General features: G+C 46.6%; 1 protein-coding gene and 1 pseudogene across 2 annotated transcripts; one reads left to right on the top strand and one right to left on the bottom strand.

Annotated features, from left to right (window-relative positions):
* Positions 1 to 600: 600 nt before the first annotated feature.
* Positions 601 to 17,127, top strand: LOC145535495 (melanoma-associated antigen B4-like). 2 transcript variants are annotated; one of them, XM_081563936.1, is made up of 2 exons: positions 601 to 677; positions 15,466 to 17,127. In XM_081563936.1, exon 2 carries the CDS (start codon positions 15,527 to 15,529, stop codon positions 16,628 to 16,630), a length of 1,104 nt encoding a protein of 367 aa, XP_081420062.1. In that variant the 5' UTR covers positions 601 to 677; positions 15,466 to 15,526; the 3' UTR covers positions 16,631 to 17,127. The 2 variants fall into 2 exon arrangements, with proteins under 2 accessions (XP_081420062.1, XP_081420063.1); XM_081563937.1 differs by lacking the exon at positions 601 to 677 and adding an exon at positions 13,104 to 13,197.
* Positions 7,185 to 7,934, bottom strand: LOC145535496 (ubiquitin-conjugating enzyme E2 D3-like; annotated as a pseudogene).

Below are 17,127 nucleotides of genomic sequence, written 5' to 3'. Positions count from 1 at the left end.
GGCCTTTGTCTAATAGGATCAGCCTCAGTTTCGCAGAGGGACAGACGTGAACCCCGGGAGGATCTCACATGTGATGCTGAGTGTTAGAGGGGACCCCTGGAGAGGGAGCCCAACAGAATTCTGTAAATTCTTAGCCCTAAGAGACCCAGAAGAGCTATTTCTGAGTCGTCTCCTCATTCAACCTGTGTGATCTTAGGGAGGGCAGGGCCTCCTCTAGCAGAATCGGGCCCTAGATCTGCTGAGGGTGTCATCTTGACCATAATCGAACTTAAGGTGAGGACCATTAGTGCTAGTGAGAGGGTCTCTGCCCCAACGAGGGAGGCTCACAGAGTGGCGTCCCCTCCTGACAAGCAGAGATGCTCAGAGCAGCGTCCTGACTCCCGTCACTAGCGACTTCCGAAGGCGAGAGCTTTGTCTGGGAGCTGGAGGACTCGGGTCCATAGAAGGAGGCCTCCTGGGCTCTGATACACTGCACAAGGAGGACCCAGGGACGGATGAATATTGAGCTACCGGGTTCCCGTAGCATGCCGCCCCTGCCCTTGCCCCTCCCCTGGGAGACCCCACGTACGACCGTATGCAGCGCCCCTCCTTTTCCGGTTCGGAGGCGAGGAGCGCGCCTGGTAGCTGCAGCGTCTGTTCAGTGGAGATCGAGTGTAGCAGACTCGTCCGGAGCCAAGGTGAGGACCTGAGTGTAGCTGAAGTGAATTTTCGAACCCCTCCCTGTAAGAAAAGTGACCCAACCGCCTCCCACCCCTGCAATCTGCAGTGTAACACGCCCTGTCCTGAGTTGCGGGCCAAGGAGCCATCTTGTAGTCGCTACGTGGAGGGTCGGTGGCGCGTCGGGCGGCTTTGTTCAAAGAGGATGGACTCTATGCATTGGGAGTGGTCTTGTCCTCAACAGGTGAAAAGATGGGGCTTTCAGTGCTCACAGGGCTGTCTCCTTCCAAAGTGGTGGCTGCACAGAAGCCCTTCCTGCTACCAATGTTGCAGTGCCCTGGAGTAGTGGCCCCCAATTTTTTGGCCCTGGGGGACCGGGTTCTAGGAAGACAATTTTTGCTTGGAGTGGGGTGCAGTGTGTGATGGGGCGCGATGGGGTGGACGAAGGAAGGTGGGGTGGCATGAGGGTAGGGTGAGGTAGCCTAAAGGGATGGTTTCAGGATGCTTCAAGCGCATTACTTTCTTAGTTTATTTCTGTTATTATTACATCGCCTCCAGCTCAGATCATTAGGCATTAAAATGGGAAGGTTTGGACCATAGGGGTCCAAATTACCATAGAGTAATATAGGCTGAGTGCACCCGTCATTTTGCACAGTGTGCGGCGGATGGCGGGCGTTGGGCATAAGGGACATTCAGGTAGAGAAAAGCCTTTATATAAAAGGATGTGGACGTAGAGGGTATTATGTATGCTAAGTGAAGTGAGTCAGAGCAAAAGAAATACTGTGTGATTTCACTTCTATGAGGAATCTGAAAAACAGAAACAGTTGTAGACGCAAGAGAGAAAAACCAGGTGGTTGATGGGGGTTAGGATTGGGGGTGTGGGGGAGGAGAGAAATAGGTGAGGAAGGTTAAGATGCAGAAACTACCAGTTACACAATAAAAGCAATGGTTGTGAAAGGTAAATAAATAAAGAGATAGAATGATAGATAAGGTAACCCCGATAGGCATAGGGAGGAGTCTCAGACTTAGAAGGAGTCAAGCTAGGACCTCTAGTGCTAGTCAGCCGACCTGGCATCCAAGCGGATTGCTGCACTAAGGAGCATCCCTGCTCTCAGATCTGGGCATCCCCAAGCAAGGTAGCTGGATATGGAGCCCCAGCTTCTCCTCCAGCCACTCAGGAGGTGAGAGCTTTGCTCTGGGGCATGGAGACTCGGGTCAGCAGAGGGAAGGCTCCCAAGCGCTACCCAGAATCCTGATTGAGGACTCAGGGAGCCCCTGACTCCAGAACTGGGGGGATCGAGAGTCCCACCCTTGTGGTTAGCGGCACAGCCCCAAATCAGCTTTGGCAGGATGTGGCTCACTCTGTCAGCTTGGGTCCGGGAAAGGTGAGGACCTTTTCACAGGGTCTTGGGCTCAGGTCGGCAGAAGGCAGAGTCCCAGGAAGGATGCGGAGTCGAGGGGAAGATCCATACACGGTAGAGAGAGCCACATCTGATGCCGCCTCTGCTGTCAGCCCCGGGGGATCCCGGGCAGAGCTGGCCAGCTCTGGTGCCCCTGACTTCCGCCTGTGGGGTCCGAGGGAGATGAGGGCCTTGGTTTCAGGTCCGGCTGCCCAGGTCAGCAGAAAACGAGGACTCCCAGGCCATGACAGATGTTGAGGCACCAATTCTATGTGAGGAACGAGACAACTGACACCCCCAGAACAGAGGAGCCCACACAGAGTGCCACCTCTGCCGTCGCCCTGGGACGCCGGGTTAGAGCTCTCAGGCTGAGGTGCCCTCTCATTTCCTCCAAGGATGGTCTCAGAGACATCAGGGTTTGGGTCTGATGGGTGAGGCCTCATTGAACATAGGGAGGAAACCCGGTTCCTAAAAGGCATGACAGTGGTACCACTGAATGAACATGCGAGACCCCCACCCAGAAGGAAGTGAACCACATAGTCGCATCACTCCTCTCAGACTTGGGAGACCCTGGTGTCTCCTTTATTCCCATCATTTCTTGAGCATCTGCTCTTCAGAAGGTTGTGTACTGGTGGGGGTGCTGTGAAGATAAAGGAGACCCTGCACCTGCCTGTAGATGTCTTGAGTATATGAGCAGTGATTCCATAAGGAAGGCGGTGTGATGATGTAAGACAAGTGAGAAAAAGCAGGGAGGATACTGGGGAGGGAGGTGGGATGAGAGCAGTGAGGTGTAAATTCTCTCAGCCTTGATTCTCTCAAACCAAACCTTTGAGGTTTGGTACTTTGGCCAAGGTCAATGGTAACATCCCCAGTGCCTTCCCACCCCATTGTGAAGAGTCTGAGCGAGGACGACGAGAGAGCCCGAGCTGCAGTCAGGGTTTGTAGTCCTGCCAAGGCCAGTGTGTGCTCCAAGGTCACGTCTAGCAGTCCCTCCGGCCCTAGTGAGGTCTGAGGCAACTTCTTCACTCTGCATTTGACCAATACTCCCAATCTTTTAAGTTGTGAGAGGCTAAGGTGGCGCTGGAAAGCTAATCATAATATACATCTTTGCGTTCCTGTTCCTTCTTGGGAGGTCATTTTAAGTTGGCTGCGTGGTGGGATGGATGAGCCTGTGATGATGTTGAGCCGGGCCCAGATCCCCGGTTGGGGGGCCTCGAAGTTGGGAGGCCGAGACTGAAATGAGAAGCTGCCCTGAACAGTTACCCTGAGATTGTGAGTTAGCCAGAGGGAGTCTCCATCTGGGGAAAGAACAGAAGGTGTCCACTGCTCCTGCCCCAGGGCAGGTGAACACAGTCCGCAAACCAGGTTTTTGATGCATATTATTGTCTCCTTTGTGATGGGATGTTAAGAAGTCACTGTGCTGGCCCTTTGGGCCCTGAACGCAAGGAGACCCAGCACACTCCAAACAAGAGGGTGTATCGAGTGTAATCTAGTAGACCTTCTGAGAGGGGCTAGATTTTTGTGGTGGTGAAATACATGAAAATCTAGTTGTTTAGTTGGGAGGGCTTTGGGAGGCAGGGGAGTTACTGGCCCTTGACATGAATTCTATAAGGTTTTGAGTTCCATCCTGGTAAAATACTTGCCTCTAAACTCAATAACATATTCTCTTATAGAGAAAATTTACTTAGGGTTACTTGTTTAGTTGCTAAGTCATGTCTGACTCATTGTGGCCCCATAGACATCAGCCTGCCAGTCTCCTTTGTCCATGGAACTTTCCAGGCAAGAATACTGGAGTGGGTTGCCAATTCCTTCTCCAGGGGATCTTCACAACCCAGGGATTGAACTGGCATCTCCTGCTTGTCAGGTGGATTCTTTACCACTGAGCCCCTGGGGAAGCCCTAGGGTTTCTTGCTAAGCAGCAGTTTGATTGACTTAGCTTTCTTTGTTTAGTAGACCACACAGTCTCTAGTTTCTCCTGGATAAAGCAAAATTCCCATAGATGAAGGTAGACATTCCCATAGATTTTCTTCTGGTGTGAAAATAAGCGTCATAAGACCTAAACATTGCTAGCTGCATTGCCAGGCGCTTTACACAAGCTACATATGTTCCGATACTTCAGTTCAGTTGCTCAGTCGTATCCGACTCTTTGCAGCCCCGTGAATCGCAGCACGCCAGGACTCCCTGTCCATCACCAACTCCCGAAGTTTACCCAAACTCGTCCATCGAGTCGGTGATGCCATCCAGCCATCTCCTCCTCTGTCGTCCCCTTCTCCTCCTGCCCCCAATCCTTCCCAGCATCAGGGTCTTTTCCAATGAGTCAACTCTTCGCATGAGGTGGCCAAAGTATTGGAGTTTCAGCTTCAACATCAGTCCTTCCAATGAATACCCAGGACTGATCTTTAGAATGGACTGGTTGGATCTCCTTGCAGTCCAAGTGCCTCTCAAGATACTTCTGTAACACAAGGCTTATCAAACTCACTTAACAGACAAAGAACTTCCGGCTGATAAAGTGATAGAACTGAGTGTAGAGTCTGGTCTGCATTGCTCTAGAGTCTATAATATTTCACTCCTCCCAGTCTGAGGCTGACATTTTGTCAATTTGTTTCTCTTCACACTGCCTGGCCATGATCCCCTCACAATGGGGGGATCCAAGAGTGCTCCTGTGGGGTCCCAGAGCACTTATGGAAACCAGCAAGGTGAAAGTCCTGGAGTTTTTGGCCAAGGCCAACGATAAGGTCCCCACTGCATTCCTGCCCCATTATGAGGAGGCTTGGAGAGAGGAACTAGAGAGCACTGGGGCCAGAGCTGCAGCCAGGGCTGGCACTTCTGCCTCGGGCAGTAATGGCCCTTCTGCGGCCAGTGCCCACTCCATGGCCGCATCCAGACACTCACCCCAGCCCTAGTGTGGTCTGAATCCATTCTTCACTTTGTAATCAGAAAAGCCTGTCAACCTGTGTTCCTGATATGCAGCAATAACTTTCCGACTTATCCTTTTCTTGCGGCGGTGGGGTGGTAATTTTCAGTGATTTTCTTTTCAGTAGAAAGTTTATTTAGATTCAGAACATAAGCTTATGAATGACACGGGTCACACACTTATTGCTGTTTATCAGATTTGGAAATAAGAATTTTGCTTTCTGAAATACAAACTGAAAAATTTTAAATCATCTCTGTGATCCAGAGCAAGATTGCATGGTATTGGAATAGGGATATCCTTGGTAATGAGGAAAACCCCACACTAAGATAGGATAAGAAGAGAAAAAAAATTTAAAGTGGTTCAGTTATGAGTCTAGCTTACTGTATTCAGTCTCTCATTCCTAAATTTCAAAGATATATGCCTTTTAAATTTAGAAACATATATAACTTTTGCATTTAGGATATACTTATTAATGAAAATGTGACTTTATGAAAATGTAAATTGATGCAGCCACTATGAAAAACAGTATCGATGCTCATAAAAAAAAATCGGAAAATAGAACTCCCATGTGATCTGGCAAATCGACTCCTGGAAATTTAGCTGAAAGAAATGAAGCTACACCTGGAAAAGATATCTGCACCCCCCATGTTCGTTGAAACATTTACCATAACCAAATTATGAAAACAACATAACTGTCATTAATGGATGAATGGATAAAGAAAATGTCACACAGACACAAAGACGCACACTCATCCTCACTCAGATATTATTTAGCCAATAAAAGTAAAAAGGGAAATGTGGCCATTTGCAGTAACACAGATGCACCTTGAGGGCATTATGCTAAGTGAAATAAGTCAGACAAAGACAAATTCTATATAATCTCACTTACATGTGGAATTTTTGAAAAATGAACTCACAGAGAATAGATTGGTGGTTGCCGCAAGTGGGGGTTGGAGGATGGATGAAATGGGTGTAAGTGGCCAAACAGCATCAACTTTCACAACTTGCATGTACAAAATAAAGAAGTCCTGGGGACGTAATGTACAGCATGGTGACTGTAGTTACTAATTGTTGTTAAGTCGCTAAGTGGTTTCCTACTCTCTGCAAACCCATGGATTGTAGCTCACCAGGCTCCTGGGTCTATGGATTTTTCCATGCGAGGATACTGGATTCAGTTGCCATGTCCTTCTCCAGGGGACCTTCCCAACCCAGGACTCGAACCCTCATCTCCTGCATCCACAGGCAGATTCTTTACTGCTGAGACACTAGAGAACCCCATAGTTAATAATACTGTATTGTATATGTGAAAGTTCCTGAGAGAATAGATTTTTTTTAAAGTGAGGTATAGTTGATGTGGGCTTCCCTGGTGGCTCAGATGGCAAAGAATCTGCCTGCAAGGCAGGAGACCTGGGTTCAATCCCTGGGTCAGGAAGATCCCCTGGAGAAAGGAATGGTCAGCCACTCCAGTATTCTTGCCTGGAGAATTGCATGGACAAAGGAGCCTGGTATGCTACAGTCTATGTGGTCAAAAAGAGTTGGAGCAGACTGAGCAACTAATACTTTCACTTCAGTTTCATAGTTGATGTACAATATTTTATAAATTACAGGTGAACAAAAAAGTGGTTCAGGTTTTAAAGGTTATGTTCCATTTACAGTAATTATCAAATACTGGCTATATTCCCTTTGTTGTACAATATATCTTTGTTGCTTATTTTATACATATTAGTTTTCACCTCTTAATCTTCTGTCCCTGCCCTTCCCCTCCTGCTTGCCACTCCCCACTGGGAACCACTAGCTTGTTCTCTATATCTGTGAGTCTGCATCATTTCCCTAGTCTGTTTTATTTTTAAAATTCTCCATGTCAGTGGTATCATACAGCGTTTGTCTTCCTCTATCTCACTTATTTCATTAATACCCTCCAACTATTTACTACTTACTAGCATAAAACCTTCCAACGCCATAGATGTTGAAAAATGGCAAAAGTTCATTCTTTTTAATGACTGAGTAATATTCCATTGTGTGTGTGTTTGAGTGTGTGTGTATATAGGTTGTATACATATAGGTTACCTTTGTACCTTGGCAAATGTCAGTAATGCTGCTATGAACATTGGAGTGCATGGAATTTTTTAATTTGTGGGGTTTTTTTTCATTTTTGGCTGTAATTTAAAGTTTATTCAAGCTTTAATGCCGGTTATTCTAACTTTAAGGTAGCATCATATGGCATACTTCTGAATCCACTCCTGAAAAATTCTGTTGTACTTATTTCTGTCTGTTTTAAAGACCTGAACAACTTCTGGCACTGGGGAGGGTGTCATCAGGGTTCGGAACACGTAGCAGTGAACAAATGGATACCAGAACTTAGAAATCATGAAAGCAAGAGACCACAGTGATCTTAGAATATCGAACCAAGTGCTGCCCTTAGTGTCCATGTCTGGATGATAGATTCTTTTTTTTTTTTTTTAATAAATTTATTTATTTTAGTTGGGGGCTAATTACTTTACAATATTGTAATAGTTTTTGCCATACATTGACATGAATCAGCCATGGGTTTACATGTGTTCCCATTCCTGCACCCGCCACCCACCTCCCTCCCCATCCCATCCCTCTGGGTCATCCCATTGCCCCGGCCCTGAGCCCTTGTCTCATGCATCGAACATGGAATGGTGTTCTGTTTCACATATGATAATATACGTGTTTCAATGCTATTCTCCCAGAACGTCCCACCCTCACCTTCTCCCTCAGATAGATTCTGTTGCAAATGCAACCGTAGGTAGAGTGAACGGGTATTCTTAAGGGAACTGAATTGTCACAGAGAATACACTGCCTCGATATGGGCTGCCATTCTTTTTCATAATTGTGTTTTGCCAGTGAAATGTATCATCCCCAACTGGACCTGCAGAATATTGTGCTGGAGGGTCACTGGCCACATCACTAAGTTCCTTATTCATCCATTTCAGCGCCATAGTCTGTGCTTTCTGTCTGACTCCTCACTGTCTCAGTGTGTGCTCAAAGGTCAGGCCAAAACTCTTGATTCTCTGGTGGCTGGGAAGGACTGTCTCCTCATCTCACACTGGCTCTGCCAGACACAGGTGCCTTCTTAATAAACAGGGAGGTTGGACTGGGGTGGGGTCGCTGGCAAGGAATAGATGAGGCTGGAGGGGAAGGGGAGATGAGCAGTGGAAACCCTTAGACTCAGACAAGCATCGAGTACCTGAAGGAGACCATCCAAATTAGTGGGTTATTTTTTTTTCAAATATACTGCGAGGAGTGGGAATGCTGGGTCTTTTGCTAGTTCTCTTTTTAGGTTTTAGGAACCTTCTTACTGTTACCCATGGTGGCTGCACCAATTAACATTCCCACCAACAGTGTACAGAGCTTGTCCACATGCTCACTAACACTTGTTACTTCTCTTCCTTTTGCTAGATAGCCCTTCTGATAGATATAAGATAATACCTCATTGTAATTTTAATTTGCATTCATATGATGATTAACGATGTTGAACATCTTTTCATGTGCCTCTCGGCCATTTGTATGTCTTCTTTGGAAAAATGTGTAAGACATCTGCCCATCTTTTTCTTGATTGTTTCTTTCAAAACTGTTATACAAACATTATATATTTCAAGTATTAACCCCTTATTGGTTATAACATTGGCAAATATTTTCTCCCATATAGTAGGTTGGCTTTTCATTTTGTTGATGGTTTCCTTTGCTATGTAAAAGATTTTACCTTTCATTGCATCTCATTTATTTATGTTTGCTTTTATTTTCCTAGCTTTAGGAGACAGATCCAAAAAAATATTATTATGAATTACATCAAATAATGTCTCACTCATAGTGTCTTCTAAAGTTTTATGGTTTCCACTCATATCTAGATCTGTAATCCATTTTCAGTTTATTCTTGTATATAGTGTTAGAGAATGTACTAATCTCATTCTTTGAAAGCAACATGTCAAAGAATAAGATTAGAGCCTAAACACAACTTGGTATTATCAGAAAACTAAATATGCTTTTACATTTGAGCCAGTAATTAGAGTTTTCAGAAGTGAACCCTGAAGAGACGTCCACAACCATATGAAAATACTTAAATATCCATGAACATGTTAACTGAAGGAACATGATATATCCACAGAGTGGAGTACTACACAGGTATAAAAAAGACTGACCATGATGTTTGTAAACTAACATGCAGTGCTTCCATGATAGATATATAAAAGAATATGGGAGTTTGAGGCTAATGTCAGTGATACCAAGTCCAGTGCCTTCGCATCCTGGTATGAAGAGGCTTTGAGAGCTGAAGAGGAGAAAGCCAGAGCCAGAGTTGCAGCCAGGGCTCCTACGTGCCAGGGCCAGTGCACTTTCCGGAGCATGTCCAAAGCTCCTCCCAGCCCTAGTGAAGTCTGAGCAGATACTTCACATTGCATGTCAAGAAAGCAGGCAATCTTCCAACTAGTGGAGGGCCAAGGTGTTTCTCATGGAAACAGCATGTAACATCTTTGTGTTCCTATACAATATGAACAAATTGGAGGATTTTCTTTTTTCTATTTTTAAATGTTGTTCCTTTTAATTAAAGATGTGTTTAGCTTCAGCGTCTAAGTATACTAATGGCAAATCTCCCACATATACTGCAGATTATCAAGTTGAAAAATAAGAATTTTCATATTACATAGCACAAACGGAAATCCTTGAATCATTTCTTGTCATTTGGAGCAAGAAAATATGATAATTGGAATGTGGATGTTTTGCAAAAATGGAAATTATTCCACGGTGAAGTCTGTGATATTATCAGATGCAGAAAAAAAATCTTGAGAGGTATTCACTTCTTTGTTTGTTTTATTCCCTTTAGTCTTTCTTCGTAAAAGTGAAATGTATATACCTGGATTGGCTTAGCTTATGTAAGAATGTGGGAGAAGTGAAATCCCAGTAAACTTGACTTCTTGCACACTTGCAGTGTAATTCTTCAAATATCAATTTAGCATCTGTTGTTTGGAGGCTTCTGAGTAGTATTGGGGACGCTGAGAGCAATCTGTTCAGTCCATGGGGTAGAAAAGGGTCAGACACGACTGAGCGGCTAAACGGCAACATGAGTAGACCAGAGGGAAATCCCCCCTGGGGTGGGGACGGAATGTGCCCCGTGCTCCTGTCCAGGTGCCCGTGAACACAGTGCACAACCTAGATGTTTCATGCACATCACGGCCAAGGAGATTCTGTGAAATAAATGTAATAGTAGAGTGAAACTTGGAACTCAGAAGCCAGTGGATGACACTCTATGTATGCTGTGAGTCAGGGAGTCAGAGCTCATTTTATTGAAAGGGCATTCCATTCAGCGTTTTTGGCTGTGTTGATGATTCTACAAAGTGTATGAGATGAGTATATTTTCGGTGATGTTGAAACTGATGAAGGTAGGGGCTTATTTTATTTAGTTACTTATTTATTTGACGGTGCTTGGTCTTATCTTTGGCACGCAGGATCCTCGCTCTTCCTTGCAGCCTGAGAGTTCTTTAGTTGCGGCATGAGGAATGTTTTCGCCGTGGCATATAGGATCTTTAGTCGTGGCATGCAAACTATTACTTGTGGTGTGTGGGGGCAAGTTCCCTTATCAGAAATGGAGCCCAGGCCCACTGATTTGGAGTACAGATTCTTAGCCACTTAGCTACTGGGTCACTAGGCAAGTCTCTAGGAGTTTTTGAAATGAAAAAGCAGCTTGGAAGGAAGAAAGAGTCTCAGAACGAAATTCTGGATTATTTGAATCTCGTTCAGTTAAAAAACGACCCACACTCAACATATGATTTAGTAGTGGAAATGAAAGATTCTTTCTAAACAGCATTTTGGACTGATTTGTTGTTCTATGTCCACGAATGCCACAGATTCTCTGACATCTCCTGGATTTAAAGAATTCATCAGGGTAGGTGGTATCCTCTGGGGACAAAATAATCATAATCATAGTAAAAACAGATATTGTGTAAATTCTCCGTGTGGTCCAGGCACTGTGCCAGGTGCTTCAGCTACATGCCACTAGCCCTACAAAAGCCACTTCACCTGAGGCTCCCAGAGTTTGGGGATGGACCCAAGTCCACACAACAGATAAGTGACAGAGCTGGGACTGGAGCGCTGGTCTGAATTTGTCCAGAGCACGTACCCTTCCACTTGCCCGGCCTGAGGTGCTCATGAGTCAGTTAATTCACTGTCTTCTAGCACTCCAAAACGTGTCTTGAGTGATAGAAAGAACTCTGTGACCAAAACACTGGGCTGGGATTCACAGGCAAGGCAATACAAACACCAAAATAATTAAGAGTTATGACTAAAGGAGAGAAGGAGATAATGCTCAATAACCGTATGATCATCTGCATGTGCAAATTAAGACAGCCTCAAGTGATCGAGGGCTTATAAGATTATCTGACGCCATCCTTCTATGTAGAAAGTAAACTTTTTATTTTGTAATGAAAAATATTTTTTTTATTTTTTGGGTGCGCAGCATTTTAGTTGTGACACTCGGAATCTTTTATGCCACATGCAGGCTCTTTAGCTGCGGCATGTGACGTTTTTTGTTGCGGCACGTGAACTCTTAGTTCTGGTATGTGTAATCCAGTTATCTGACCAGGGATCGAACCCAGGTCCTGTGGATTCGGAGTGCAGATTCGTAAAGAGTGGACCATCAGGCAGGTGCCAAGAGTAAATATTTTAGAACTACCGTAAACCTAGTGGCTCAGAAATTAAAGAATCCACTTGCAATTTGGGAGTCCTGGGTTCGATTCCTGAATTTGGTACATCCCCTGGAGGAGGGTATGGCCACACACTTCAGTATTCTTGCCTGGAAAATCGGTGGTCTGCAGTCCATTGGGTCACAAAAGAGTAACACGTGACTGAGGGACTAAGCACACACCCTTAATCTGGCTGAAGAGCAGGAATATATCAGCTCTTTTTCTCTGACAGCGTAACATCTGTCCTGAGTTCCTTGATTTCTGCTGCGTTTTCCTAATCTTACATCAGTTTTGGGACCTACTCCCCTTTTCTCCAAGATACGCTAGAGGTTGTAACTGCTAACTGTTCGTAGGAATATGCATTTCCCAGGAAGCGTTTAATCAAGGGACAGAAGCCGCTATGGGAACCTCAAGGAAGGAGGGCTGAGGAGACAATCACCCCTGAATATGGCGGTCACCAAAAGACTAAGAAGAGGAATCTTAGATCAGTAGAAGGGGCAGTCCCAGGCTGTGGTAGATGTAGTGAGGATACTGAGCAAGAGGAATCCGGAAGGACTCAGGTTGCATCCCCACTGTCTATTCTCAGAGGCCCTGATGGACTAGGATCACACGAGGATCACCCTGACTTCCAACTTGGAATTCTCAGTAGACTAGGACCTTGATGTAAGACAAGAAGCTTCATAAAGCAGAGAGTGGAATTACAGGATTCGTCACGTGTCAACGTGAGGACCTGAAAGTAGACTCACAGTAGCACACACTATAAAAGGAGGCCCTGGAAAATCACTGACGCTGTGGTCCCCAGGAAGATCTGGGCACAGATACCAGGTTGATTTCAGTCTAGAAAGTCTTAGCGAGGTGAGACGTCTGTCTAATACAATCAGCCGCAGTTTTGCAGAGGGACAGATCTGAGCCCAAGGAGGACCTCACATGTGATGCTGAGTGTTAGAGGGGACCCCTTCAGAGGGAGCCAAACAATTCTATAAATTCTTAGTCCTGAGAGACCCAAAAGAGCTAACTTCTGAGTGGTCCCCTCATTCAACATGTGTGATCTCAGGGAGGGCTGAGTCTCCTCTAGCCAGATCAGAACTCAGATCTGCAGATGGGAGTGACTTGATCATAACCGGACTTAAGGTGAGAACCATCAGTGCTAGTGAGAGGATCTCTCCCCCAACGAGGGAGGCTCACAGACTGGCGACCCACCTGACAAGCAGAGATGCTCAGAGCAGAGCTGGACTCCCGCCACTAGGGACGTGGGAAGGTGAGGGCTTTGCTTGGGAGCTGGAAGACTCCGGTTCATAGAAGGAGGCATCCTGGGCTCTGATACGCTGTACAAGGAGGACCCAGGGACCAATGAATATTGAGCTACTGGTTTGCCGTAGCACGCCGCCCCTGCCGTCATCCCTGGGAGACCCCACGTAGGGCCTGACGCACCTCGCGTCCACATCCGGTTTCAAAGCGAGCGGAGTGACCGGTAGCCGTGGCGTCTGTTCAGTCGTGATTCAGGGTCCAGGACTCGTCCGGAGCCAAGGTGAGGACCTGAATGTAGTTGAAGGGACTTTCCCAACACTCCCAGTAATAAAAGTGACCCATCCACATCCCACCCCTGTGATATGGCTCTTGTGAGTCCCTCAGAGCTATCGGGTGAATGCAGTCTAGAGTACGTCAGGGTGAAGGCGTTGGTCTGTGGGTATAGGCCTGGATATTACCCCCAGAGGAGGTCTAGGTCTAGATAATGACCCTGAGGGCTGATGAGCAGACTTTGACACTGCAAGGGGGCCACACTGAGTGGCTCCCCTATACTGGGCTCTAGGAGGCCCCGGGTAGAGCTGGCCAACTGTGGTGCCCCCTGGTGTCCTCTGGAGGTGGCATCGGGGAGGTGAGAGCCTTGTACTAATGGAATAAACCCAGTTCAACAAAGGGACCTAGTCCCCAACAGTATTAATGGCTGTGACGCTGAGTGAGGATGGGGCCTCCTCCCATAAGAAATGGAGTTGCATAAAGCACCAGCCCTATTTTCATGCCTGGGAGAATCGGGAGTTTTGACGTGACACTTCCCAGGACATCTCAGGGGAAGTGAGAGTCCAGATCAGTGGGGGCAGCCTCAGGTTGGCAAGGGAGGGTTTCGGGTTTTCTGGTGGATGGAGAGAACCTTGGGGGCTGTGGATGTTCCACACCACGTCATTCGGACCACATCTCGCTGTCGTCATGGCTGGGAGACCTCAAGGATACATGTCGGTTCCCACTGCAGGCTAACGGGGAAGTAAGGGTCTTGGTCTGAATGCAGTGGTCAGCAGAGGGAGAAATCTTAGACCCTGTCATGAGTGAGATGTAGACCTTGGTTGCTTCGATGTCCTGGCTATTGTAAATAGTGCTGCAGTGAACATGAATACAAGTGTCTTTTTCCGTTACAGTTTCCTCAGGGCATATGCCCAGTAGTGGGATTGTTGGCTCGTGTGGTAGTTTTATTCCTAGTTTTTTTTATGCAGAGTGAATTAAGTCATAAAGAGGAAAGTGAATATCGTATATTAATGCATACATGTGAAATCCAGAAAGATGGTACTGATGAACGTATTTGCAGGGCAGCAGTGGAGATGCAGACATAGAGAACAGACTCGTGGACACAGTGGGGGAAGGAGAGGGAGGGCCAGGTTGAAAGAGTAACATTGGAAACATACACATTACCATGTGTAGAATAGATAGCCAGTGGGAATTAGTCACATGACCCCGAGAGCACAAACCCAGTGCTCTGTGACAACTTAAGAGGGGTGTGACGTAGGAGGGAGTTTATCGATGGAGGAGACATAAGATATGCCTATGGCGGATTCATATACATGTGTGGCAGAAACTGGTACAATATTATAAATTAATATTGTGATATTAAAAAAGGTAAATTTACTGTTAAGAATACATACAGAAAAAAATAGATGAAAAAGTATATTTTAGACCTTGAATTGGGATCTCGTGAGGGTCCACAGGGACATGAACCTGCCTGCAACAGATTTTATTCTCAGGAGACCATGTTTGGTAAGATAAGGTCATCTTCACTTCCTACTTTTGGGACACCGGGTGGTTGGCTTTTCCTATCAAGCAGTGATCACTTCAGGAGAAAGTTGAGCTTCTCTACCAGGAGCTCAATTGAGGAACCTGAGTGAGGACTCAGTGCATCCATCCCAACCCTCAGATTTCAGCCCAGGAAACCTCAGGGAAGGACTGTGAGGTTGAGCATCTTCTTTACTGTTTAATACAAAGTCTACGGGAGGGGGAATATCTAGCCTGAAGGTTCAGACACCAGTCAGCAAATGGAGAATGGTGCCCAACGTTTTAAGGAGCCAAGGTAAGGACCTTGAATGATGATCCCAGTGAACTGAGGATAGAAAAGACCCTAATAAGTTCTCAGCACATGTGATCTATCTCTTGACAGGGAAGCAGACTGAGGCATCCCTTCACTTGCTTCTGGATCATGGGGAGGTCTAAAGTGTCTGCATCAGAGTAGCAGAGGGAAGGGTGCCCAGGCTTCGCCAGGACTTGATGTGATAATACTGAAGTAAAACTTAGGAAACCCCACTGCTGGCACCTGAGTAAATCCAAAGCAGGGCTGAGAGGACGCAGAGGAAAAGTCAGGCCTCTGCTCTTCCTCCGTGGGATTCTGTGAGGACAGGCTGAGCAGAAAAAGATGAGCCTTGTCAGTTCCTAGGGCAGTGTCCTCATGGACACCTGCAGAGGCAGCCTTTGATGAAGCCAAGGTGGAATCTCCCTGTTGTAAGGTGCTCATGTCACCTCATTCTCCTTCCTCCAGGTGCACCAATCCCCTGTCTGTTGACCCAGACTCCCGCCTGAGGTCCCTGACCACAGCCGTCATGCCCCGTGGGCAGCAGAGTAAGCACCGTGCTCGCGAGAAACGTCGCCAGGCCCGGGCTGAGACCCACGGTCTTCATGATCAGACCACCACATCTGGGGGAGAAGAGACCACCTCCTCCTCCCCTCCTGATTCAGAGAGCGCTCCCTCAAGCTCTTCTGCTGCTGGCACCCCCGAGGGGGCTCAGGGAGCCCAAGGCACCAGCAGTGCTGCTGCAGGTGCTATACGCAAAAGATCTGGTGTAGGTGCCGAGGCCCAGGTTCAGGAAGGTGAAAATTCCGGCCAGGCCTCAGCTGCTGCTGAAAGTTCTCACACAGATCTTCTGACCAGGAAGGCAGAGATGTTGGTGGAGTACATGCTGTATAAGTATAAGGTGAAGGAGCTCATTAAGACGTCCGAAATGCTGAAGGCAATCGATAGAAAGTACAGGAAGCGATTCCCTGAGATCCTCAGCAGGGCCTCTGAGCGCATGGAGCTGGTGTTTGGCCTGGTGCTGAAGGAAGTCAGGCCCAACAGTCAGTCCTATACCCTGGTGAACAGCCTAGATCTCAGCGACAGTGAGTCTATGAGAGGTGTCTGGGGGCTGCCGAAGAATGGTCTTCTGATTCCTCTGCTGGGTTTCATCTACCTGAATGATAACCACGCCCCTGAGGAGAAGATCTGGAAGTTCCTGAATATGCTGGGCATCTATGATGGAAGAAGTCACTTAATCTTTGGAGAGCCCCGGAAGCTCATCACAGAAGATCTGGTGCGGGAAGAGTACCTGGAGTATCGCCAAGTGCCCGGCAGCAATCCCCCTCGCTATGAGTTCCTGTGGGGTCCTAAAGCATTCACAGAAACCAGCAAGACAAGAGTCCTGGAGTTTTTGGCCAAGGTCATGAATTCAGTCCATACTGCCTTCCCGCTGCATTATGAGGAGGCTTGGAGAGAGGAGGTAGAGAGTTCCGGATCCAGACCTGAAGCCAGGGCTTGCCCTTCTGCTTCAACCAGGCCTGACACTACTGCCGTGGCCAGTGCGGTCCCTTCTGTTTGGGCTAGGCCTGGCACTACTGTGTTGGCTACTGCGCACCCCAGGGCCACATCCGGCCGCTCGTCTCGCCCCTAGTGTGGTCTGAAGCCTGTTCTTCACTTTGTGGCCGAAGAAGCCTGTCAACCTGTGTTCCTGATATGCATCAATAACTTGTTGACTTTATTTCCCCCACATTTCAGTTCTTAAAATTTTTCAACAGAGAGTTTATTTAGATTCATGATATAAGTATATGAATAACATGGGTCATACACAGTTTGCTGTTTGTCAAATTTAGCAGTAAAAATTTTTGTTTTCTGAAATAAGTATTGGAAATCCTCACATCACTTTTGTGATCCAGGATGAGAAGAACATCACTTTAGGATAAGAACCTCCTTAGAAATGTGAAAGACACCACACTAATAGAGGCTCAGAACATCGATCCATCAGTAGGGAGATAGCTGAAATTTCTTGAGTTTTTGGCTTGCTTTACTCTGTTTAGTCTCCCTTTTTGTAAATGTAAAAGATACATACTTTCTTCTGCTTATGGTTTACGGTTTTCAAGAATGTTTGAGAATATAAATTATAGCAAATGA

Source organism: Giraffa tippelskirchi, chromosome X, assembly GCF_054371585.1.
Source record: "Giraffa tippelskirchi isolate mGirTip1 chromosome X, T2T-mGirTip1v1.2.pri, whole genome shotgun sequence".
NCBI lineage: Eukaryota > Metazoa > Chordata > Mammalia > Artiodactyla > Giraffidae > Giraffa > Giraffa tippelskirchi.
Note: the sequence above shows the minus strand (reverse complement) of the source record. Positions and strands in the feature narration are given on the sequence as shown.

Excerpts from the sequence above, each read along its gene's own strand:
- LOC145535495 (XM_081563936.1), top strand. The coding sequence starts at position 15,527 with ATGCCCCGTGGGCAGCAGAGTAAGCACCGTGCTCGCGAGAAACGTCGC.